The 25376-nt window shown below is 36.7% G+C and overlaps 1 protein-coding gene across 1 annotated transcript in view; it reads right to left on the bottom strand.

Annotated features, from left to right (window-relative positions):
• The window catches only part of MYBBP1A (MYB binding protein 1a), a 203715-nt gene that overhangs the window by 122869 nt on the left and 55470 nt on the right, over nt 1–25376 (bottom strand). Inside the window, exons 15-20 of the mRNA XM_053707495.1 lie at nt 23720–23862; nt 13646–13729; nt 11471–11635; nt 5098–5262; nt 1663–1820; nt 1421–1555 (exon numbers count right to left, since the gene is read on the bottom strand). Coding sequence (XP_053563470.1) covers nt 1421–1555; nt 1663–1820; nt 5098–5262; nt 11471–11635; nt 13646–13729; nt 23720–23862 — 850 coding nt within the window. The remainder of the gene's footprint in view (nt 1–1420; nt 1556–1662; nt 1821–5097; nt 5263–11470; nt 11636–13645; nt 13730–23719; nt 23863–25376) is intronic.

Below are 25376 nucleotides of genomic sequence, written 5' to 3'. Positions count from 1 at the left end.
TTTTTATTTTTGATAATTTGTTTCTTATTTTTTGTAATTTAGTGTTTGTTTTTTTATGTAATTTAGTTATTTTTATTTTTAGTAATTTTAGTGTTTTGTGTTTTTTTTGTAATGTTAGGTTTTAGTGTAAGGCAGGTTAGGTTTTATTTCACAGGTAAGTTTGTATTTATTTTAACTAGGTAGTTAGTAAATAGTTAATAACTATTTACTAACTATTCTACTTAGTTAAAATAAATACAAACGTACCTGTGAAATAAAAATAAAAACTATGATAGATACAATATAACTATTACTTATATTGTAGCTAGCTTAGGTTTTATTTCACAGGTAAATTTGTATTTAGTTTAAAATGGATATTATTTAGTTAATAATTGTAACTTTAGTTTAGCTCTATTTAATTATGTTAAAGTTAGGGGGTGTTAAGTTTAGGGGTTAATGGATTTATTTAGTGGTAGTGATGTGGGAGGCCAGAGCTTTAGGGGTTAATAACTTTAGTATAGTGGTGGCGACATCGGGAGCAGCAGATTAGGGGTTAATAGTTTAATGTAGGGGTGTCAATGTTGGGGGCGGCAGATTAGGAGTTAATAGCTGTATGTAGGTGGTGGCGATGTTGGGGGCGGCAGATTAGGAGTTAATAGCTGTATGTAGGTGGTGGCGATGTTGGGGGCGGCAGATTAGGGGTGTTTAGACTCTGGGTTTATGTTAGGGTGTTAGGTTTTTTCCCCCCTAGACATCAATGGGGCTGCGTTACGGAGCTTTTCACAGGTGTTAAGACTTTTTTTTTTGCCGGCTCTCCCCATTGATGTCTATGGGGAAATCGTGCACGAGCACGTAACAGCAGCACTTGATTTTGTTGCGTTATGGAGCTCAACGCAACCATATTGCCCGCACAAGCCTGCTTTTTTTAAAACTCATAATACCAGTGCTATAGGGAGGTGAAATAACGCAGTTTTGTCGTGGTCGTTAAAATCCCTATAGCGCTCAAAACTCGTAATCTAGCTGAATGTAAATTAATGGGATAGAATGGTCCCAATTGACTGTGATTAAAGGGACAGGAAACACAAAATTTGAATCATGAAATAAATGTAAGCATTTTTGCAATATACTTTTTTGAGTAAAAATATTTCTGGAAAAAGTCTCATTGACACATGCATTCAAGTGCCACACCTGCTCAGATTGTTATTGGTGGTTTAATTTATGCAAAATAATTAACAGACATGATTTCTGAGCTGCTGCACTGTATGAATAAGGGTGCAGGGGGCATGCTCAACATATATGTGTATGCTGCTGACACCGCATTAGATTTTACAAGAGGAACTTTTGCTAATAGAAGTATAATGCAAAAATACTTCTATTCAAAACTAAACATGCACTCATGAGTAGAGCTACCGAAAAACAGTAGGCGTTACCGAAGACTCACCTGAAACAGTATAAAGCCACAGAGGAATCATGCTGTTTGCAAGCTCTTTTTATTAGCCGGTCCAGCATAGCTTGCAAATCCTCCTTTAGCTCAGAAACATCTTTACAATACCGTTTGGCTTTACACAAATCATTCCTGCAATAAAGGAATAGGTCAGTCCTCCAGCAGCCAACAAAATCCAAAAAATAGAGCTATACAGAAGCAAGGCTTGGCCTTTTTAATTTGCAAGTGTGCATACTTACATAAAAATGTCTGCAGTTTTTCTGAGGAAATCCTGATCTTGCTGACTGGAATCTCGGTTCATAATTTGCTCAATCACAGAAATCAACGGCTCAATGACATCAAACACCAACGGACTTTCAGGCTGCTTTTTCACAAATATTTCAACCAGGTCCAACACCTATATATAAATATATATGTAAAAATACATTTTAAAAGTGAAGGGAAAAGTGAAATAAATGGGCTGAAAGATATCATTAAATAATAAAAAAAATAACAAAAGAAAAAATCCTTACAGTGTGATTGTATGTAAGGAACAAGAGAGTTCAGTCAACAGCGTTGTGGAATAAACATTACAGTTTGCAATGCCAAGTAAACCATATCAGAGGAAATACAATCTTGGAGCCTGTGTTGCAGACAAAAATATAGTTGTCTAACAGTGTTGCTGGGTAATATTAAAAGGACTCAAGAGCATGTAGTTTTAATAGACTTTCCAGTTACCTTCCATTATTAAGTCATGCTCAGCCTTTTCATACGCACACTAAGGCACCATCTACTACTGAGCATGTGCAAAAGTTTACATATGAGTCTGTGATTGGCTCATGGCTGCCATATGTTACAAAGGGCTAGCAAATTAAAGTACATTTCAGGGGAACTCTAACTCTAGTCTTCATGTTTACATCTTGCATGAGTGGATAACATTTAAAAATGTGTCCCACCAGCAATACTGTTTCTGGATACAGCACATTAAAACAGGGCAGAGGGTAAAACATTCACATGTAATAGGCAGTTGTAGTTTACATTATCTCTCCAGCTCTATGTGAATATATAGAACATCAATCAAGCAGATGTAATAAGGTTAAATACAGTACGAGCATTAAACAGTGACTGGAAATGCATAAAACAATCCTCTGAATTGTAGTGTTGCAAGAGACGAGCATTAAAATTGTTTTTTAAACAAATGAACATCTCATTTGCTGCAATTGTTTTTCAATAGTCATACTCCGCCCACCACTTGCCTTATTTGGAGGAGCCAATCCGAGCAAACAACAAGGATAGTCACATTTATTGTAATATCGTGTAGGTCCCCCTTGTGCTTCCAAAACAGCTCTGATTAGTTGAGGCATGGACTCCACAAGACCTCTGAATTTGTCCTCTGGTATCTGGCACAAAGACATTAGCAGCAGATCCTTTAAGTCCTACAAGTGTCAAAGTGGGGCCTCCATGGATCTGATTTGTTGTTCCAGCACATTCTACAGATGATCAATCATAGAGATCTAGAGAATTTGGCGGCAAACGCAACACCTTGAACTCTTTGTCATGTTCCTCAAACCATTCCTGAACATTTTTTTGCAGTGTGGCTAGGTGCATTATCCTGCTGAAAGAGGCCACTGCCATCAGGGAACACCATTGCCATGAAGCGGTGTACATGGTCTGCAACAATCTCTAGGTAGGTGGTACATGTCAAAGTAACATCCACATGAATGCCAGGACCCAAGGTTTCCCAGAGCATAACATTGCCTCCACCAGCCTGCCTTCTTCCCATAGTGCATCCTGCTGCCATCTCTTCCCCAGATAAATGACACACGCACCAGGCCATCTACCTAATCTAAAAGAAAACATGATTCATCAGACGATGCAAAATTCTTCCATTGCTCCATGGTCCAGTTCTGATGCTCGCGTCCCCATTGAAGGCGCTTTTAGCGGTGGACAGGGGTCATATCATGGGCACTGTGACCAGTCTGCGGCTACAAAGCCCCATACGCAGCAAACTGTGTGTTCTGACACCTATCATTGCCAGCATTATTTTTTTCAGCAGTTTCAGTTACAGTAGCTCTTCTGTGTGATCGGGCCAGATGGGCTAGCCGTCTCTCCCCACTTGCATCACTGAGCTTTGGGCGCCCATGACCCTGATGCCGGTTCACCGGTTGTCCTTTCTTGCTTCACTTTTAGGTACTAACCACTGCATACCGGGAACACACTACAAGACTTGCAGTTTTGGAGATGCTCTGACCCAGTCATCTAGCCATCACTATTTGGCCCTTGTCAAAGTCACTCAAATCTTTTTGCTTGCCCGTTTTTCCTGCTTCTAACACATGAAGTTCAAGAACAGACTTTTCACTTGCAGCCTAATATATCCCACCCCTTAACAGGTGCCATTGTGACAATATAATCAATGTTATTCAATTCACGTCAGTGGTTTTAATGTTGTGGCTAATCAGTGTAAATTGTATTGCTTTGTGGTTGTTACCAGCTTAATGGGACAGTCTAGGCCAAAATAAACTTTCATGATGGAGACAGAGCATGTAATTTTAAACAATTTTCCAATTTACTTTTATCACCAATTTTGCTTTGTTCTCTTGGTATTCTTAGTTGAAAGCTTAACCTAGGAGGTTCATATGCTAATTTCTTAGACCTTGAAGCCCACCTCTTTTCAGATTGCATTTTAACAGTTTTTCACCACTTGAGGGTGTTAGTTCACGCATTTCATATAGATAACACTGTGCTCGTGCACGTGAAGTTATCTGTGAGCAGGCACCGATTGGCTAGACTGCAAGTCTGTTAAAAGAACTGAAAAAAGGGGTAGTTTGCAGAGGCTTAGATACAAGATAATCACAGAGGTAAAAAGTATATTAATATAACTGTTGGTTATGAAAAACTGGTGAATGGGTAATAAAGGGATTATCTATCTTTTAAAACAATAAAAATTCTGGTGTAGACTGTCCCTTTAAGTCAATTAGAGAAAGATATGTAACAATGTTTAGTAGTCTGCAGTGTGAATTTACAGCACTGAGAATAAGAAAATCCACAATTTTCAGAGCTAAAATTACATGAAAAGGGGGCAAATGAAACAAAATAGCATATTGTAAAGATGTTTCACTATATATAGCTAAACATGTATTAAAATCTCAAGGTGTTTACTGTCCCTAACCCCTTGAATGCTATGAGGCTGCAACAAATGAAGTCAAGGTTTTCTGTGGTATAGAAAATATGCATGCTAATCAGCACTTTAAGGGAATATATGAAGTGAAAATATATCATTTTTTACAACTGCCCAAAAATTAAATAGTTGCTTTTCTGGAATAAAATCACAACTAATGATAGTTATTGTAATGTGTGTAAAATAAAAAAAAAAAAAACAGCATGCACTTTGGGTTAAACTAGCATAGCTATGCTGCCACCTACAGGTCCTATAAGGATACATTGCAAAAGCCACAAACCATATTGCTGGCAGCTAAATTCTATAGCACTGGAGATTATATGTGCTTTATCGCAGATAATGAAAAAAGAAAAGACTTTCCCTCCAATCTAGACTGTGTAATCTGCTACCAACGTTGCTCCTACATTGCAGTTTCTGCAGAACTAAAACCTGCTATTATTGTGCCTTTTCTTTTGACTACAGTGCAACATCTACCACTTAACATTTGCATCATAAATGAAGATAATGTGTTAGAGACCTTTGTCTTGAACTCCTTGCGAAGAATTTTCTCAACCCTGATTCTAGCTTTCTCATCTTTTTTGGCCTGAATCCGCTTCTTCTGTTCAGCAAACAGTGATGCAATATTTTCATCAAGAGCCATCATTGCCTCGTCATCCAAGTCATCATTATCACTGTCCTCTCCCTAAAAAAGAAAAAAAAAAACTGTCCAGCGTTTCACGGCTTTAACCCCTTAATGACCACAGCACTTTTCCATTTTCTGTCCGTTTGGGACCAAGGCTATTTTTACATTTTTGCGGTGTTTGTGTTTAGCTGTAATTTTCCTCTTACTTATTTACTGTACCCACACATATTATATATAGTTTTTCTCGCCATTAAATGGACTTTCTAAAGATACCATTATTTTCATCATATCTTATAATTTACTATAAAAAAAATTATAAAATATGAGGAAAAAAAATGGAAAAAAACACACTTTTTTCTAACATTGATCCCCAAAATCTGTTACACATCTACAATCACCAAAAAGCTCCCATGCTAAATAGTTTCTAAATTTTGTCCTGAGTTTAGAAATACCCAATGTTTACATGTTCTTTGCTTTTTTTGCAAGTTATAGGGCAATAAATACAAGTAGCACTTTGCTATTTCCAAACCACTTTTTTTCAAAATTAGCGCTAGTTACATTGGGACACTGATATCTTTCAGGAATCCCTGAATATCCCTTGACATGTATATATTTTTTTTTAGAAGACATCCCAAAGTATTGATCTAGGCCCATTTTGGTATATTTGATGCCACCATTTCACCGCCAAATGCCATCAAATAAAAAAAATCGTTCACTTTTTCACAAATTTTTTCACAAACTTTAGGTTTCTCACTGAAATTATTTACAAACAACTTGTGCAATTATGGCATAAATGGTTGTAAATGCTTCTCTGGGATCCCCTTTGTTCAGAAATAGCAGACATATATGGCTTTGGCGTTGCTTTTTGGTAATTAGAAGGCCGCTGAATGCCACTGTGCACCACACGTGTATTATGCCCAGCAGTGAAGGGGTTAGTTAGGGAGCATGTAGGGAGCTTGTAGGGTTAATTTTAGCTTTAGTGTAGTGCAGAAGACAACCCCAAGTATTGATCTAGGCACATTTTGGTATATTTCATGCCACCATTTCACCGCCAAATGCGATCAAATTGAAAAAAAACGCTACATTTTTCACAATTTTATGTTTCTCACTGAAATTATTTACTAACAGCTTGTGCAATTATGGCACACATGGTTGTAAATGCTTCTCTAGGATCTCCTTTGTTCAGAAATAGCAGACATATATGACTTTGGCGTTGCTTTTTGGTAATTAGAAGGCCGCTAAATGCTGCTGCGCATCACACGTGTATTATGGCTAGCAGTGAAGGGGTTAATTAGGTAGCTTATAAGGAGCTTGCAGGGTTAATTTTAGCTTTAGTGTAGAGATCAGCCTCCCACCTGACACATCACACCCCCTGATCCCTCCCAAACAGCTGTCGTCCCTCCCCCACCCCACAATTGTCCCCCGCCATCTTAAGTACTGGCAGAAAGTCTGCCAGTACTAAAATAAAAGTTTTGTTTTTTTTTGTTTAAAAAAATAAAATAATTCTGCTGTGTAGGACCCCCCCCCCTTAGCCCCAACCTCCCTGATCCCCCCAAACAGCTCTCTACCCCCCTCCTCTGCCTTATTGTGCACCATTGTGGGTACTGGCAGCTGTCTGCCAGTACCCAGTTTGAAATCAAAAGTTTATTTTAATATTTTCTGTAGTGTAGCTTACCCCCCTTAACACCCAACCCCCCACCCTCTCCCAGATCATTAATATTTTTTATTCCCACCCTCTCTCCCACTGAGTCCCACCTTGTGCCTCTTCCACTTCAATTTATTTTTTTGGCAGTTTCACACGTGCACGCGCGCACGCTCCCGTGCACGCTCCCGTGCACGCGCACACGCGCCCGTGCACGCGCGTGCACGCTCCCGTGCACGCGCACACCCGCGCACACGCAATCCCGCCCCCCTCCTCTACTGATGGCCTCCCTGGACACGCTCCCACCCACCAACGATCATAGCCGATGCAGAGAGGGCCACAGAGTGGCTCTCTCTGCATCGGACTGCTTAAAAAAGTTATTGCAGGATGCCTCTATATCGAGGCATCACTGCAATAACATGAAAGCAGCTGGAAGTGATCAGGATCGCTTCCACTGCTTTCAAAGACCAACGACGTGCAGGGTACGTCCTTGGTCGTTAAAGGGACACTATACCCAAACATTTTCTTTCATGATTAAGGTAGAGAATACAATTTTAAACAACATTCCAATTTACTCCTATTACCTAATTTGCTTCATTCTTTAGATATACTTTAATGAAGAAATAGTAATGCACACAGTGAACCAATCACAGGAGGCATCTATGTGCAGCTACCAATCAGCAGCTACTAAGCATATCTAGATATGCTTTTCAGCAAAGAATATCAAGAGAATGAAGCAAAATATATAATAGAAGTAAATTTGAAAGTTGTTTATAATTGTATGCTCTTTCTAAATCATGAAAGAAAAAATTTGGGTTTCATGTCCCTTTAAGGACATTTTTTTGGAGGACGTACCCTGCACGTCGTTGGTCATTAAGGGGTTAAGGTAACTAATTTTTGTTGTTGTAAAAGACTAGTTTAGTTTATTCTACGCACAGATAATTATTTTATGTTTCCTACAATGTGAAATAATCACTTATTTACCTATCTTAATACAATTATAAGAATCAGTCACAACATATCTACTGTAGTTATTTTTACATTTCAGTTGAACCTAAAAAAGTACTACTATATTATTATTATTATTAGCTAACAGTGTGACATTCATATCCATTCAATACATAACAGACCATCTTTATTTAGTTTTGTACCATATTTTTTAACCCAAGGCACTGTTCATGTAAGCCTTTGCACTGTAGCTGGGTGCCACCCCAAAATAAAGCGCATACTGAAATTATACACCAAAAATAAATATGTCAGCTGATTGTGTTTAGTCTGCATTTTGTTTTGCATGTTTATTTTACAATGTGGGAAATAAATTGAACCTGCATCACGCATTGTACCCAGGAGAGAAATAGTCCCAATACTGTTCTCAACAGAAAATGTTGCCAGCCTGGAGACGTAAATTATCCGGGTGGTTACAGTGTAATCATTTTAATATTATAACATTTTCTGTTATTTACAGCACAAATTAACTGCATAATTTAACATAAAACTTATTTAATGATATTTGAGCAATAAACATTGAAAATGTTTAATATTAGTCAGCTGGTCAGTAAAAACATCTGGGTGGTGCACCCATTAAAAATATCCAAGGGAAAAAAATAACTGCTCAAAGAAACTGAGGGTATAATTGGATTTTACTCCAAAGGCAGGGTTTACTACCAAACCTAAAACTGATATAATTCCAGTGTATAAATCTAAGTGTTAATTAGATTTAGAGCCACTGCAGGAACATCATTTCAAAAGGGATGGACTCTTTCTCCCTCACTGGGATGTTTATTTCTTTTGTTGCTTCTTATTTACAAGGCTTTTGATAACCAATACTGCAGTATTGCATTGTTTTGTATAAGTGGTGATTTCAAAAGGCAAATCAGCTTTTTCAAATGGCAAAATAAAGGCAAATAAGCTATTTGTAAACAATGTAATACTCTAGCAGGTAAAATTGATCATTGGAAGTAAATTAACAGCAATAAATATTTACAGTACAATGTTCCGTTAACCCTTTAACGACGCATGTCGTACAGGGTACGTCGCACACAACCTGGTCTTTAAAGACCAGCGACGTACCCTGTACGACATCAGGGTTTAAAGCGGCTGGAAGCGATCCTGATCGCTTCCAGACGCTTTCAAGGTATTGCTGTGATGCCTCGACATTGAGGCATCACTGCAATACCTTTTTTCCAAAACCGATGCAGAGAGAGCCACTCTGTGGCCCTCTCTGCATCGGTAGCGATTGGCCCGATCGTTGGTGGGTGGGAGCAGCTGCAGGGAGGCTGTTGGCCGGCCCATCGCTACACGGCATCCGGTTCCTGAATGTGCAATGTGCACGCCGGGTTCCGGGAGCGTGCGGGGGCCTGCAGGGAGCGCGCACGATCGCGTAACAGCCACTGCCACCAATGAATTAATGAATGGGAGAGAGGGGGAGATAATTGTCAAAAGGATCTGGGAGGGGGAGGAGGGTATTAGGGGGGCAGCTACACTACAGAAAAAATGTAATTACATAAAAAAAAAATAAAAAAAACATTTTTGGGAGGCAAATTGGGTACTGGCAGACAGCTGCCAGTACGCAAGATGGCAGCAAATAGGATGTGGGCAAGAGTTATAGAGCTGTTTGGGGGCTAAGGAGGGGGGGGGGGGGCCCATCACAGCTAAACAGATATTTAAAAAAAAAAATCATAAAAAAAAAAGCCTTTTATTTTAGTACTGGCAGACTTTCTGCCAGTACTTAAGATGGCGGGGACAATTGTGGGGTGGGGGAGGGAAGAGAGATGTTTGGGAGGGATCAGGGGGGTGGGATCTCTCAGGTGGGAGGCTGATCTCTACACTAAAGCTAAAATTAACCCTGCAAGCTCCCTACAAGCTATCTAATTAACCCCTGCACTGCTGGGCATAATACACGTGTGATGCGCAGCAGCATTTAGCAGCCTTCTAATTACCAAAAAGCAACACAAAAGCCATAAATGTCTGCTATTTCTGAACAAAGGGGATCCCAGAAAAGCATTTACAACCATTTATACCATAATTGCACAAGTTGTTTGTAAATAATTTCAGTGTGAAACCTAAAATTGTAAAAAAAAAAATTACATTTTTTTTTTTTATTTGATCGCATTTGGCGGTGAAATGGTGGCATGAAATATACCAAGATGGGCCTAGATCAATACTTGGGGTTGACTACTACACTACAGCTAAAATTAACCCTAGAAGCTCCCTACATGCTCACTAATTAACCCCTTCACTGCTGGGCATAATACATGTGTGGTGCGCAGTGGCATTTAGCGGCCTTCAAATTACCAAAAAGCAATGCCAAAGCCATATATGTCTGCTATTTATGAACAAAGGGGATCCCAGAGAAGCGTTTACAACCATTTATGCCATAATTGCACAAGTTGTTTGCAAATAATTTCAGTGAGAAACCTAAAAAGTTTGTGAAAAAAATTATGAAAAAGTGAATTTTTTCTTTATTTGATCTCATTTGGCAGTGAAATGGTGGCATGAAATATACCAAAATGGGCCTAGATCATTACTTTGGGATGTCTTCTAAAAAAATATATATATATATATATATATATATATATATATATATATATATATATATATATATATATATATATATATATATATATATATATATATATATATATATATATATATATATATATATATATATATATATATATATATATATATATATATATATACACACACACACACACACACATGTCAAGGAATAGTCAGGGATTCCTGAAAGATATCAGTGTCCCAATGTAACTAGCGCTAATTTTGAAAAAAAGTGGTTTGGAAATAGCAAAGTGCTACTTGTACTTATTGCCCTATAACTTGCAAAAAAAGCAAAGAACATGTAAATATTGGGTATTTCTAAACTCAGGACAAAATTTAGAAACTATTTAGCATGGATTTTTTTGGTGGTTGTAGATGTTTAACAGATTTTGGGGGTCAAGGTTAGAAAAAGTGTTTTTTTTTTTCCCCATTTTTTCCTCATATTTTTTTTTATAGTAAATTATAAGATATGATGAAAATAATGGTATCTTTAGAAAGTCCATTTAATGGCGAGAAAAACAGTATATAATATGTGTGGGTACAGTAAATGAGTAAGAGGAAAATTACAGCTAAACACAAACACTGCAGAAATGTAAAAATAGCCCTGGTCCTTAAGGGAAAGAAATTGAAAAATGGCCTTGTCCTTAAGGGGTTAAAGGCAATTTTCCCTTTTTGTTATGTTGCTATATAAATATTCACAGCATTGATGTAAAGTTTTCCTCTTCCTGCAGTGAACTAAATTAATCTTTATTAGCCAAATAAATAATAAAACTATCATCTATACTGAAAACAGGACCAAATTAGGACCAATATTAGAAATGTTTTTCTTATATATACATATTTATATATCAAAGAACACTGAATGACATTTCTTTATAGTTATGCAGTTTGTATTAGTCTTATAGCAGATTTCCAAGGAACACGATCACTCTCCTTTATCACATTACAGAAACTCGAGGTTACCAGCTATCCAGACAGCCTGTAGTACAAGTATAATAGTATCATACCGGCACATAGTAAACAGTAACGTAGTGAAAACAATAGCACAAGTCTAAATCTGTGTACCATAGTATTGCTACCGCTTAAAACATCCATCAGTTGCTTGCGAAAGAGCTCATTTGCATTTTCATCAACAACCTCCTCTTCATCCTCACTTCCTTTCATTTCATCATCTGCCTCATCTTCGTCACTGGAACTGTCCTCATCTAAGCTGTTCTCTTCATCATTCTCCTGAGTAAATTGACAAAAAAAAACACAAATTTATATAAAATTGACAAAAAAAACCCACAAATTTATATTCCCCATAAAATATTAAAAATTGTCAACAGTTAAAAAAAAAAAACACAACAAAAAAATACTTTACAATATACTATTATTTATTTTGCCTCTTTCACCGTTCCTGTAATTTAACTCTGTAAATTGTGTTTCATCAATTCCTGGAAAAATGTACATGTATTTCTTAAAGGGACACTCAATCAAAATTAAACTTTCATTATTCAGATAGAGCATGCCATTTTAAACAACTGTCTAATTTTCTTCCATTAACTAAATGTGCACAGTCTTTTTATATTTAAACTTTTTAAGTCACCAGCTCCTACTGAGAATGTGCAAGAATAAGTGTGTATGCATTTGTGAATGGCTGATGGCTGTCACATGGTACGTGTATGCATTTGTGATTGGCTGATGGCTGTCATATGGTACAGGGGGAGTGGAAATAGACATAACTTAAAGTTTGTCAGAAAAAAATCTACTACTCATTTGAAGTTCAGACTAAGTGCTATTGCATTGTCTTGTTATCTTGCATTTGTTGATTATGCAAATCTACTGTTTTGACTGGTCCTTTAACCTAGATGTGTCCCTAACACATCTAGATTAAGATGTGTCCAGAACAATACACAATATTCCTGCAAATATTTTTCAAAACATTTATTTTGTATAAAGATCCTTTATAAATGTTATGTTTAATTGCTGATATACATACTATGGATATTTTATGCTATACGTCCCTTTAATTTATTAAAATAAAAGTTGCAGAGCAATATAAAATCATTTTATTACTGTTTCTGTAAAATACTTTAAATACTCAACAGTGTTTCTATGTACTTTGTTAGCACAATGTGTAGAGCTTTACAAATCATTAATAAAGTGACTATTTTAAAACATTTATTTTGTATGAAGAGCTTTTGCAATGCCGTGCTTAAAGGGACAGTAAAGTCCAAAAAAAACTTTCATGTTTCAAATAGGGCATGTCATTTTAAACAACTTTCCAATTTACTTTTATCACCAATTTGTTCTTTTGGTATTCTTAGTTGAAAGCTAGACCTAGGAAGGCTCATATGATAATTTCTAAGCCCTTGAAGGCCGCCTCTAATCACATGCTTTTATATTTGCTTTTCACAGCAGGGGAGAGCTAGTTCAGGTAAACCCTATAGATAACATTGTGAGCACGCCCGTGGATTGTGGCAGACACTGCACTAATTGTCTATAATGAAAGTCAATAGATAATAAATAAACTGTCATGTTATCAGGAGGCTGTCAGAAGATGCTTAGATACAAGTTAATCACAGAGGTAAAAAGTGTATTAATATAACTGTGTTGGTTATGCAAAACTGGTGAATGGGTAATAAAGGGATTAAATATCTTTTTAAACAACAAAAATTCTGGTGTTGACTGTCCCTTTAATGCCTGGTATATAATATGCACATCTAAACTGTCAGTCAGATTTTATATATATATATATATATATATATATATATATATATGGTAAGATATGAAGTTAGGAAACAGCAGAAAATAAAATGTTTCATCTTGTATTTAACAGAATTTAGCCGCTATCTGAGAGCTTTCTATTTTCATTTGGACTTTTCATATTTCAAAATTTAAAGACTACAACAAAAGTAATCATTTGACAATAGTAGTGTCTAAGTTTTACTAAAAATATATAAATACATAAAAAAAAAAAATTGTACATAATGAAATCTTCCTAGTAGATCTTTATAAAACAATTCCAGTTTAGCTACAAACAGTTTTTCTGGAACCAGCCCAGTATCCAAAAATGCACCTGTGTGTGCCACATTCAGCAGATAGACCATCTGCCTCTATGACTGTATATGTTGTCTGCCCTATTTTCACAGATAAATTAAGCACATATAAATCAAAGAATATATTTCCAAATGATTTTATATACATGCTATAAACATAATGCACATGGATTGTTTTCATATCCTATCTGAGTTTCACCTTATCAGCAGATTGCTTTGGTTTCTTGTCATCAGTTACTACAACAGCACTTTCCTCATTTTCATCTTCTTCTGGATCAAGAACCTAAGAAAATTACATAAAGAACATTACAAAGATTGATTTTGTGTTTGCTCAAGATATCTATTTGCACCCTTAATTGGAGAAAAATCACAGTGATAGATAAGTAGTGGTTACATGCTATGTAAACTTTGTCTCCAACCCACAAAGTATATCTCTGAATATAAACAATGAAAACAATATCAAACAAACTAAAATAAGATAAGGAGAAGGTATAGGTGTTTATGCATTAGAGCATTTTATTATTAATCTGTTTGCAGCAGCAACACTTGTATAAAAATGTTTTATTCAGCCATAGCTAATGAGTCAGGTATGGTGGCTGTGGCAAGGATTTTATTGGGAAATAGCCAATTTTCTGTGGCAAAAAGATAATTCATTGGGCAGTTACTTAAGATTGCATTACGGTGCAATTATTTTCTCTTCCAAGATAATTATTTTCTCCAACTTCAGGGAACAGCTATGGGTTCCAATGTCGCTCCAACCTATGCAAAAACATAATTTATGTAAGAACTTACCTGATAAATTCATTTCTTTCATATTGGCAAGAGTCCATGAGCTAGTGACATATGGGATATACAATCCTACCAGGAGGGGCAAAGTTTCCCAAACCTCAAAATGCCTATAAATACACCTCTCACCACACCCACAATTCAGTTTAACGAATAGCCAAGCAGTGGGGTGATAAAGAAAGGAGTAGAAAGCATCAACAAAGGAAATTTGGAAATAATTGTGCTTTATACAAAAAATCATAACCACCATAAAAAGGGTGGGCCTCATGGACTCTTGCCAATATGAAAGAAATTAATTTATCAGGTAAGTTCTTACATAAATTATGTTTTCTTTCATGTAATTGGCAATGGAGTCCATGAGCTAGTGACATATGGGATATCAATACCCAAGATGTGGAGTCATCCACTCAAGAGTCACTAGAAAGGGAGGGAATAAAATAAAAACAGCCATATTACGCTGAAAAAATAATCCACAACCCAAAAAATAAGTTATTTTCACTTGAAAAGAAAAAAACTTAAATCAAAAGCAGAAGAATCAAACTGAAACAGCTGCCTGAAGAACTTTTCTACCAAAAACTGCATCCGAAGAAGCAAATACATCAAAATGGTAGAATTTAGTAAATGTATGCAAAGAGGACCAAGTGGCTGCTTTGCAAATCTGATCGACTGAAGCTTCATTCTTAAAAGCCCATGAAGTAGAGACTGATCTAGTAGAATGAGCTGTAATTCTCTGAGGCGGGGTTTGACCCGACTCCAAATAAGCTTGATGAATCAAAAGTTTCAACCAAGAAGCCAAGGAAACAGCAGAAGCTTTCTGACATTTCCTAGGACCAGAAAATAAAACAAATAGACTAGAAGTCTTCCTGAAATTTTTAGTAGCTTCCACATAATATTTCAAAGCTCTTACCACATCCAAAGAATGTAAGGATCTCTCCAAAGAATTCTTAGGATTAGGACATAAAGAAGGGACAACAATGTCTCTACTAATGTTGTTAGAATTCACAACCTTAGGTAAAAATTGAAAAGAAGTCCGCAAAACTGCCTTATTCTGATGAAAAATCAGAAAGGGAGACTCACAAGAAAGAGCAGATAGCTCAGAAACTCTTCTAGCAGAAGAGATAGCCAAAAGGAACAACACTTTCCAGGAAAGTAGTTTAATGTCCAAAGAATGCATAGGTTCAAAAGGAGGAGCCTGTAAAGCCCTCAGAACCAAATTAAGACTCCAAGGAGGAGAAATTTACTTAATGACAGGCTTAATACGAACTAAAGCCTGTACAAAACAGTGTGAAATAAAACAGAAAGAGCGGAGATTTGTCCTTTCAAGGAACTTGCAGACAAACCCTTATCCAGACCATCCTGAAGAAACTGCAAAATTCTAGGAATTCTAAAAGAATGCCAGGAGAATCTATGAGAACACCATGAAATGTAAGCCTTCCAAACTCTATAATAAATATTCCTAGAGACAGATTTACGAGCTTGTAACATAGTATTAATCACTGAATCAGAGAAACCTCTATGACTTAGAACTAAGCGTTCAATTTCCATACCTTCAAATTTAATGATTTGAGATCCTGATGGAAAAACGGACCTTGAGATAGTAGGTCCGGCCGTAATGGAAGTGGCCAAGGCGGGCAACTGGACATCCGAACCAGATCTGCATACCAAAACCTGTGTGGCCATGCTGGAGCCACCAGCAACACAAAAGACTGTTCCATGATGATTTTGGAAATCACTCTTGGAAGAAGAACTAGAGGCGGGAAGATGTAAGCAGGTTGATAACACCAAGGAAGTGTCAGCGCATCCACTGCTTCCGCCTGAACATCCCTGGACCTGGACAGGTATCTGGGAAGTTTCTTGTTTAGATGAGAAGCCATGAGATTTATCTCTGGAAGCCCCCACATCTGAACAATCTGAGAAAACACATCTGGATGGAGAGACCACTCCCCTGGATGTAAAGTCTGGCGGCTGAGATAATCCGCCTCCCAATTGTCTACACCTAGGATATGTACCGCAGAGATTAGACAGGAGCTGGATTCCGCCCAAGCAAGTATCCGAGATACTTCTTTCATAGCTTGGGGACTGTGAGTCCCACCCTGATGATTGACATAAGCCACAGTTGTGATATTGTCTGTCTGAAAACAAATGAACGGTTCTCTCTTTAGTAGAGGCCAGAACTGAAGAGCCCTGAGAATTGCATGGAGTTCTAAAATATTTATGGGTAATCTCGCCTCTTGAGATTTCCAAACCCCTTGCGCTGTCAGAGACCCCCAAACAGCTCCCCAACCTGAAAGACTCGCATCTGTTGTGATCACAGTCCAGGTTGGGCGAACAAAAGAAGCCCCTTGAACCAAACTATGGTGATCTATCCACCATGTCAGAGAGTGTCGTACATTGGGATTCAAGGATATTAATTGTGATATCTTTGTATAATCCCTGCACCATTGATTCAGCATACAAAGCTGTAGAGGTCTCATGTGAAAACGAGCAAAGGGGATTGCGTCCGATGCTGCAGTCATGAGACCTAAAACTTCCATGCACATAGCCACTGAAGGGAATGACAGACTGAAGGCGCCGGCAGGCTGCAACCAATTTTAAACGTCTCTTGTCTGTTAGAGACAGAGTCATGGACACTGAATCTATCTGGAAACCTAAAAAGGTGACCCTTGTCTGAGGAATCAAGAAACTTTTTAGTAAATTGATCCTCCAACCATGTTTCCGAAGAAACAACACTAGTTGATTCGTGTGAGATTCTGCAGTATGTAAAGACTGAGCTAGTACCAAGATATCGTCAAATAAGGAAACACCGCAATACCCCGTTCTCTGATTACAGATAGTAGGGCACCCAGAACCTTTGGAAGAGCAACAAATTGGTAATGCTTGTCTAGAAAAGAGAATCTCAGAAACTGATAGTGTTCTGGATGAATCGGAATATGAAGGTATGCATCCTGCAAGTCTATTGTGGACATATAATGTCCTTGCTGAACAAAAGGCAGAATAGTCCTTATAGTCACCATCTTGAAAGTTGGTACTCTTACATAACGATTCAAAATTTTCAGATCCAAAACTGGTCTGAACAAATTTTCTTTCTTTGGTACAATGAATAGGTTTGAATAAAACCCCAAACCTTGTTCCTGAAGAGGAACTGGCATGATTACCCCTGAAGACTCCAGATCTGAAACACACTTCAGAAAAGCCTGAGCTTTTACTGGATTTACAGGAATGTGTGAGAGAAAAAATCTTCTCACAGGAGGTCTTACTTTGAATCCTATTTGATACCCTTGAGAGACAATGCTCTGAATCCAATGATTTTGGACAGATTGTATCCAAAAGTCCTTGAAAAAAACCTTAATCTGCCCCCTACCAGCTGAGCTGGAATGAGGGCCGCACCTTCATGCAGATTTAGGGGCAGACTTTGGTTTCCTAAATGGCTTGGATTTATTCCAATTTGAGGAAGGCTTCCAACTGGAAGCAGATTCCATGGGAGGAGGATTGAGTTTTTGTTCCTTATTCTGACGAAAGGAACGAAAACGGTTAGAAGCCTTAGATTTACCCTTAGGTTTTTTATCCTGAGGCAAAAAAACTCCTTTTCCTCCAGTGATAGTTGAAATTATAGAATCCAACTGAGAACCAAATAAATTATTACCTTGGAAAGAAAGAGATAGTAATCTAGATTTAGATGTCATATCAGCATTCCAAGATTTAAGCCACAAAGCTCTTCTAGCTAATACAGCTAAAGACATGGATCTAACATCAATTTTGATAATATCAAAAATGGCATCACAAATAAAATGATTAGCATGTTGCAGTAAGCGAACAATGCTAGATATGTCAGAATCCAATTCATGTTGCGCTAAATTTTCCAACCAGAAAGTTGATGCGGCCGCAACATCACCCAAAGAAATAGCAGGACTGAGAAGATGACCTGAATATAAATAGGCCTTCCTTAGATAAGATTCAAGCTTCCTATCTAAAGGATCCTTAAAGGAAGTGCTATCTTCCATAGGAATAGTGGTACGTTTAGCAAGAGTAGAAATAGCCCCATCAACTTTGGGGATCTTTTCCCAAAACTCTATAGATTTTGCTGGTAAAGGATACAATCTCTTAAACCTTGAAGAAGGAACAAAGGAAGTACCTGGCTTATTCCATTCCCTAGAAATCATATCAGAAATAGCCTCAGGAATGGGAAAAAACACCTGGGGAAACCACAGGAGGTTTAAAAACAGCATTTAAACGTTTATTATACTGAACGTCAATAGGACTGGTTACCTCAATATCCAAAGTAATTAACACTTCTTTTAATAAAGAACGCATATACTCTATTTTAAATAAATAAGTAGATTTGTCAGTGTCAATATCTGAGGAAGGATCTTCTGTTTCAGATAGATCCTCATCAGAAGAGGATGAATTATTATGTTGTTGGTCATTTGAAATTTCATCAGCTAAATGAGAAGTTTTATAAGACCTTTTACGTTTATTAGAAGGTGGAAATGCAGACAAAGCCTTCATAATAGATTCAGAAACAAATTCTTTGAAATTTACAGGTATATCATGCACATTAGAAGTTGAAGGAACTGCAACTGGCAATGTACTATTACTGATAGAAACACTATCTGCATGTAAAAGTTTATCATGACAACTATTACAAATGACATTCGGTGGAATAATTTCTACAATTTTGCAACAAATGCACTTAGCTTTGGTAGAACCGACGTCAGGCAGAAATGTTCCAGCAGAAATTTCAGAGACAGGATCGGATTGGGACATCTTGCTCAATGTAAAAGAAAAAACAACATATAAAGCAAAATTATCTATTTCCTTAAATGACAGTTTCAGGAATGGGAAAAAAATGCAAATGCATAGGCCTCTTGATAGAAGAAAGCAGGAGGCAAACATGAATGGGGTATTGAAATAATGAAAAAAATTGGCGCCAAGTATGACGCACAACGTAACGTAAACTTTTTTGGTGCCAAAATTGATCGGAAATGACACACTTGCGTTACTAATGACGCTGCCATGTGAAAGGTCTCGACGTCACGTGTGACGCCGGAAATGACGAAGTTGCGTCAAAAAAAACGTAATTTCCCGCGCCAAAAAAGATGCAATAAAGTCTAACATTTGACGCACCCGCTGGCCTAATACCCGCAAATGCAAAAGTAGTCAAAATTGAAAAAGACTAAACCCCAGGTAAGAAACAAATTTCTTAAAGTGTTTATATTCCCAAATATGAAACTGACAGTCTGCAGAAGGAAATACATGAACCTGACTCATGGCAAATATAAGTACAATACATATATTTATAACTTTATATAAATAGCATAAAGTGCCAAACCATAGCTGAGAGTGTCTTAAGTAAATGAAAACATACTTACCAAAAGACACCCATCCACATATAGCAGATAGCCAAACCAGTACTAAAACAGTTCTCTAGTAGAGGTAATGGTAAATTTGAGAGTATATCGTCGATCTGAAAAGGGAGGTAGGAGATTAATCTCTACGACCGATAACAGAGAACCCATGAAAAAGACCCCCGTTAGGGAAATCATCGTAATCAATAGGTGATACTCCCTTCACGTCCCTCTGACATTCGATGTACTCTGAGAGGAATCAGGCTTCAACAATGCTGAGAAGCGCATATTAACGTAGAAATCTTAGCACAAACTTACTTCACCACCTCCATAGGAGGCAAAGTTTGTAAAACTGAATTGTGCGTGTGGTGAGGGGTGTATTTATAGGCATTTTGAGGTTTGGGAAACTTTGCCCCTCCTGGTAGGATTGTATATCCCATATGTCACTAGCTCATGGACTCTTGCCAATTACATGAAAGAAATATATTCATGAATATTTTGTTTATAGTAACAGTGTTTTCCCAGGACCTTTTTAGTGGGTGCACCACCTGGCTAACATTTTTAGCCAATATTAAGCTAAAATTAGCCAATATTAAAATTATCAAATTTTTATTGTTCAATTATCATTGCACAAATTATCAAATATTACACTGCCCCACTTCCTAATGCCACCCGACTAGTAAAAAAAATTCTGTAGAGAACACTGTACAGTAGTAATATCCTTTATATTCAGTGTGGCGCCACATTAATTATGTTTTTTTTTTTCATTTGGTTGGGCAACATTGGAAACCTGGAGAGTTTTGTACAGGATTTGAATATGACTGCACAACATATAACATTCAAACTGAGTTACAGTAAAGAGAGAATTCATTTTTCGGATACTAAATGTATATAGAGATGTTTTTTTTAGTGATTTATAATAAAAAGGAACATATTGTAATTGGAATGTATTTACCCAAAAACCAAACTTATGAGAGTGCAGCAAATTGTCTCAGATACAAATGTAACTAGTAGTAGGTTAAGAGACATGGGAAGGCAATTTATTGAAAGGGGCTTCCCATACATTTAGGGGAAAGAGAAATTGAGGAAGTCAAAAGGATGTCCAGACAATCTCTTTTACAGACAAATAAATATGAGTCTAGGGAACCAATAGTGACTTTTGTGTGCAAATATTCTGATTTAAGCAAGTCTATTAACAAAAATTATTTGCAGACATTGGAAAACATTGCTGGACTGCAATCCAGGAGTACATGAATTTAAGTTTCTTCCTTTGCCTACATATAAGATAATTGGGAATTAGATAAATTGCGAAGGTCAATATTGGTCCCAGTAAAGTTTTGAGTCAGAAACATTACCCAAAATAACTATGGATGTTTTCACTGCTTAAATTGTTCCAATTGTAATAGTATAAGAGATTCCACATTTCATCACCCCACTACTGGAACAAAATAGAAGATTTAAAGTCATAATTGTAACACAGACTTTATGGCAAAGTTTATATTGGCGAGACCACTAAGATGGTATGCAAATTGATAAACCAAAAGCAATATCAGGAATAAACATTAGATGTCCCAGGCAGGGAGGGAAATAGAGAACTCCTCAAAAGGGAGGCTGATTGGATCTTAAGACTTAATACAACTATCCCAGACGGTATGAATAGGGAACTGGATTGGTCACTTTTTGATAATGTGTATATATACCTTTTATTGAATGTTGTTTTGTATTTTGACCACTAGGAGGAGTAGAAATGTTGACTATTGTAATTACCTATTATAATAAGTTGGTCATTCAAATGGTTAATTGTCTGGAGGGTGAAGCCCTAAGTGGCTATTTTATGTGATGAATAATGAAATGTAGAACCCATAACATTGCTATGTTTCTGTGTAATTTGGCTATGGCTAAATTAAACAGTTTTATACAAGGTGGTGGTGGTGCTGCTGCAACAGTTTTTTTAAAGTGGATACTGTAGGAGTTTTGGATGTGGGACTCCTGCACACCGACTTAAAGGGACAGTATACACTCATTTTCATATAACTGCATGTAATAGACACTACTATAAAGAATAAGATGCACAGATACTGATATAAAAATCCAGTATAAAACCGTTTAAAAACTTATTTAGAAGCTGTCAGTTTGGCTCTGTTGAAAAGGTAGCTGGAAAGCCCACTGCAAGTGGGAAATAAGACACTCCCCCCCCCCCTTCTTTTGCATATGAAAAGACCCTTTACACAAACAGGAGCAAGCTGGAGAAGGTAGCCGACGGTATTCACATAAAACTTTGGGGCTTGGTTAGGAGTCTGAAAATCAGAGCAATGTTATTTAAAAATAAGCAAAACTATACATTTATATTTTTTAAAAACTTTATGGGCTATATAAATAGATCATCTACAAAACATGTATGCAAAGAAAAAATGAGTGTAGAATGTCCCTTTAACCTAGTTAAGGTGCTGGGCTATACTTTTTTTCTGCTATTGCTTGCATACATCTCCAGAGCAGCAATGCACTTCTGGGAGCTAGCTGAATATCTGGTGAATCAATGATAAAAAGCATAAGTGTGCAGCAACCAATCACCAGCCAGTTCCAGTAGTACATTGCTGCTACAGACACTACCTAAGTATGCTTTTCAACAAAGGATGCCAACAAAATGAAGCAAATTTGATAACTGAAGAAAACTGAAAAAGGATATTAAAAGTGCATGTTCTGACTGAACTATTAATTTAATTTTGACTTCTATATCTCTTTAAGAACTTTAATTTGTTAACTTACCAGAAACACTGATGTATTGATAAAACACTGCTTTCAAAAACACGTGTATACATACTGTATATAGTAAGTATATAGACAGACATATATAGAAGTGCATTGGAGCCCTTTGCAGTTAAATAGACAAAAACATGTAAAAGCATATATATGCAATATTTGTTTCAACTATGTATTTACTGTAAATATTTGACAATGTTCTGCACATATCAAAATATCTTCTATTTATTTATAATATACATATTGATACATATTCTCATACACATAATCATGTATGTCTGTCTATCTATCTATTGTACCAAAATACCATCAGATATGTGTAGAAATATTTATTTATAAACAAATAAAACATATTCCAGTACGTGAAGAACATTAGAATGTGAAACATTAATATTTGCATTCAGGGTTAGCACACATAAGAATATGTGATCGGGTTTGTGTGAGAGTAGGGCATTAGTTGTTTTTTTTTTTTCTTACTTTTTTCCGCCATTGACTTCTATGGGAGAGTATGTGAACACGCACGTGATATTCTAACTTCGTCTTTTTGCGCTTGTTGCGCAACATATACATATATATATATACACATATATATATATATATATATATATATATATATATATATATATATATACATATACATATACATACATACATACACATACATATATATATATATATATATATCATAATCTGGCCCTAAGTGTTCTAATTGTCTTAACCTAAAATTTATTACCGGACAACAAAATGGGGATAAAATCTATATAAAATAATGTATTCTGTTAAAGGAAAACTTTAGGAGCCAATCAGCCCCATTTTTTAAGCACATGATTGCAGTGATGATGATGTGCTTAATTTTACTTTTTTTGTTTACAACTGGAACTTGGAAGGATCGGTCCGTCCTATAGGGGTTAAAGTGATGGTAAATCCAAGCTTATAACAAACGCTAGGATTTACAATCACTAAAAATCAAGTGGAGTTTAAGTGATGAGATATGTAAAAAGGGTGCTAAACTCACCCTTTCTGTGCCGTTGCACAGTACAAAAATCATCGGCTCCGACTGGCCACGGCACATTGCTCTCCTTCAATAAGATGACGTTTGCATCACTTGATTTCTAGTTATGGTAAATCCTAGCGTTTGCTAAATGCTTTGATTTATCACTTTATATTTTTAAAAGTTATCATAAATGGAACATTTCCACCCATAACAAAGCTTTGCATCAACTTACCAGGTTAAGGCATTGAAATATAATATTCTTATACATACATTTTATTAATCATCATAACTTTACTCATATAATAAATTATATTCATAAAACATATAATACTATACCATATACTAAGAAATGTTATATTTACCTGCATTTTACACTAATGTTACTTACATTCAAAATCAGTCGAAGAGCATTTTTTGTTACGTGTTGACTTATCATTTTAAAAACGTTTCTAGAGACTAGCCGGAAGAGTCTGCTTGGTTGAGAGAAGAGAGACAGAAGGATTTCCACCATCACCTCCACCCACTCAGGCTCTGATGGTTAAAAAAGTAATAATTATCATTGATACATGTATTCTTGTACTTCTAGAATGTTATACCAAAGCTATGTATGTATGCATAAATACATGTATGCATATGCAGACTGTGACCAGTGCATGTAAGCTGGTTTTCACCCCAGACTTTAATTTTGAAAGTGAGCGCTGTTAAAGTGATGGTAAATCCTAGCGTTTCAAAACCGATAGGATATTTTATCACTAAAAAATAAAAAGGACTTTCAGTGATCACTTTGAGAAAGAAAGAAAAAAAAGTGTGCTAAACCTACCTTTTCTGTGCCACGCTAAACTCAGTGGCTCCGGCCGCCCACAGCACTCTTTTTTTCAATGAGGTGACGGTTCCACCTCTAAACCAATAACCGTGCTAGTATATGGCAGTGTTATGTATGCTAGCACGATTAATAGTTTATAGGTGGAAACTTTACCTCAGAGCGCTGTGCCATGGATGGCCAGAGACGCCGAGTTTAGCACAGAAAAAGGTACGTTTAGCACACTTTTTTATAAAGTGATCACTGAATGGCCTATTTATTTTTAGTGATGGTAAATTCTAGGGGTTTTGAAATGTTAGGATTTAACACCACTTTAAAATGTCTGATATATTCACCTTTAAATGTTTATAGATGCCTTTTTTATTTTTTTATAAATCTTTTACATTTTAGCAATGCTTTTAAAATTACATGTAATCTGCTTCCTGCCTCTCCAGTTCAAGTGTTTTTTTTTATTATGCTGGTTAAGTTTCTCACCATCTCCCAATTATTACCTTTGTCGCACAGCTCGCTGTTTTGAATGTGGAGTCTTTATCACTGGCATCTAAATTGTTGATAGTTTAGTGCAGTTTAGTATATACGGTTCAGTCACTAGGAGGAGTCCCAATGACGTAATAATAACAATTGAAGCAAAACTCTTGTTCCAATTCACTGTTTACTTATAATGCATTACATGGAGTGGCAGATTAGATTATATGCGCATTTGTGAATTGTCTATTTGCACATGTCTAACTCATGGGAGCACCCATTCACATTATGAATGGAGCAGGTGGGAACACTCTATACATCACTAGTACAAAAGATAGCAGGCACTGCTGAGTTAGTGAAAATAAAAAGTAAACATTTTATTAGTTCCACATAAAAATGAAGAGCTCCCAGACAGGGGACAACACAAAAGGAATGTCTTACGCATTTCACGCCCCCTAGTGGAGCTTAATCATAGACTGATTAAGCTCCACTAGGAGCTACTAGGGGGCGTGAAACGCTTAAGACATTCCTTTTGTGTTGTCCCCTGTCTGGGAGCTCTTCATTTTTATGTGGAACTAATAAAATGTTTACTTTTTATTTTCACTAACTCAGCAGTGCCTGCAATCTTTTGTACTTTTGTTTTATCCCCTGGCTTGATCCGCCGTTTGCTATGGCACTCCGGGTGAATTGAAGTTACAATTGTTACTAAAAAGCTTTTTTTCTGCACTAACTGGAGTCTTTGACCATGTACCGGTACACC

Source organism: Bombina bombina, chromosome 3 (assembly GCF_027579735.1).
Source record: "Bombina bombina isolate aBomBom1 chromosome 3, aBomBom1.pri, whole genome shotgun sequence".
NCBI classification, from domain to species: Eukaryota; Metazoa; Chordata; class Amphibia; order Anura; family Bombinatoridae; genus Bombina; species Bombina bombina.
This window is presented reverse-complemented; position numbering and strand designations above follow the sequence as displayed.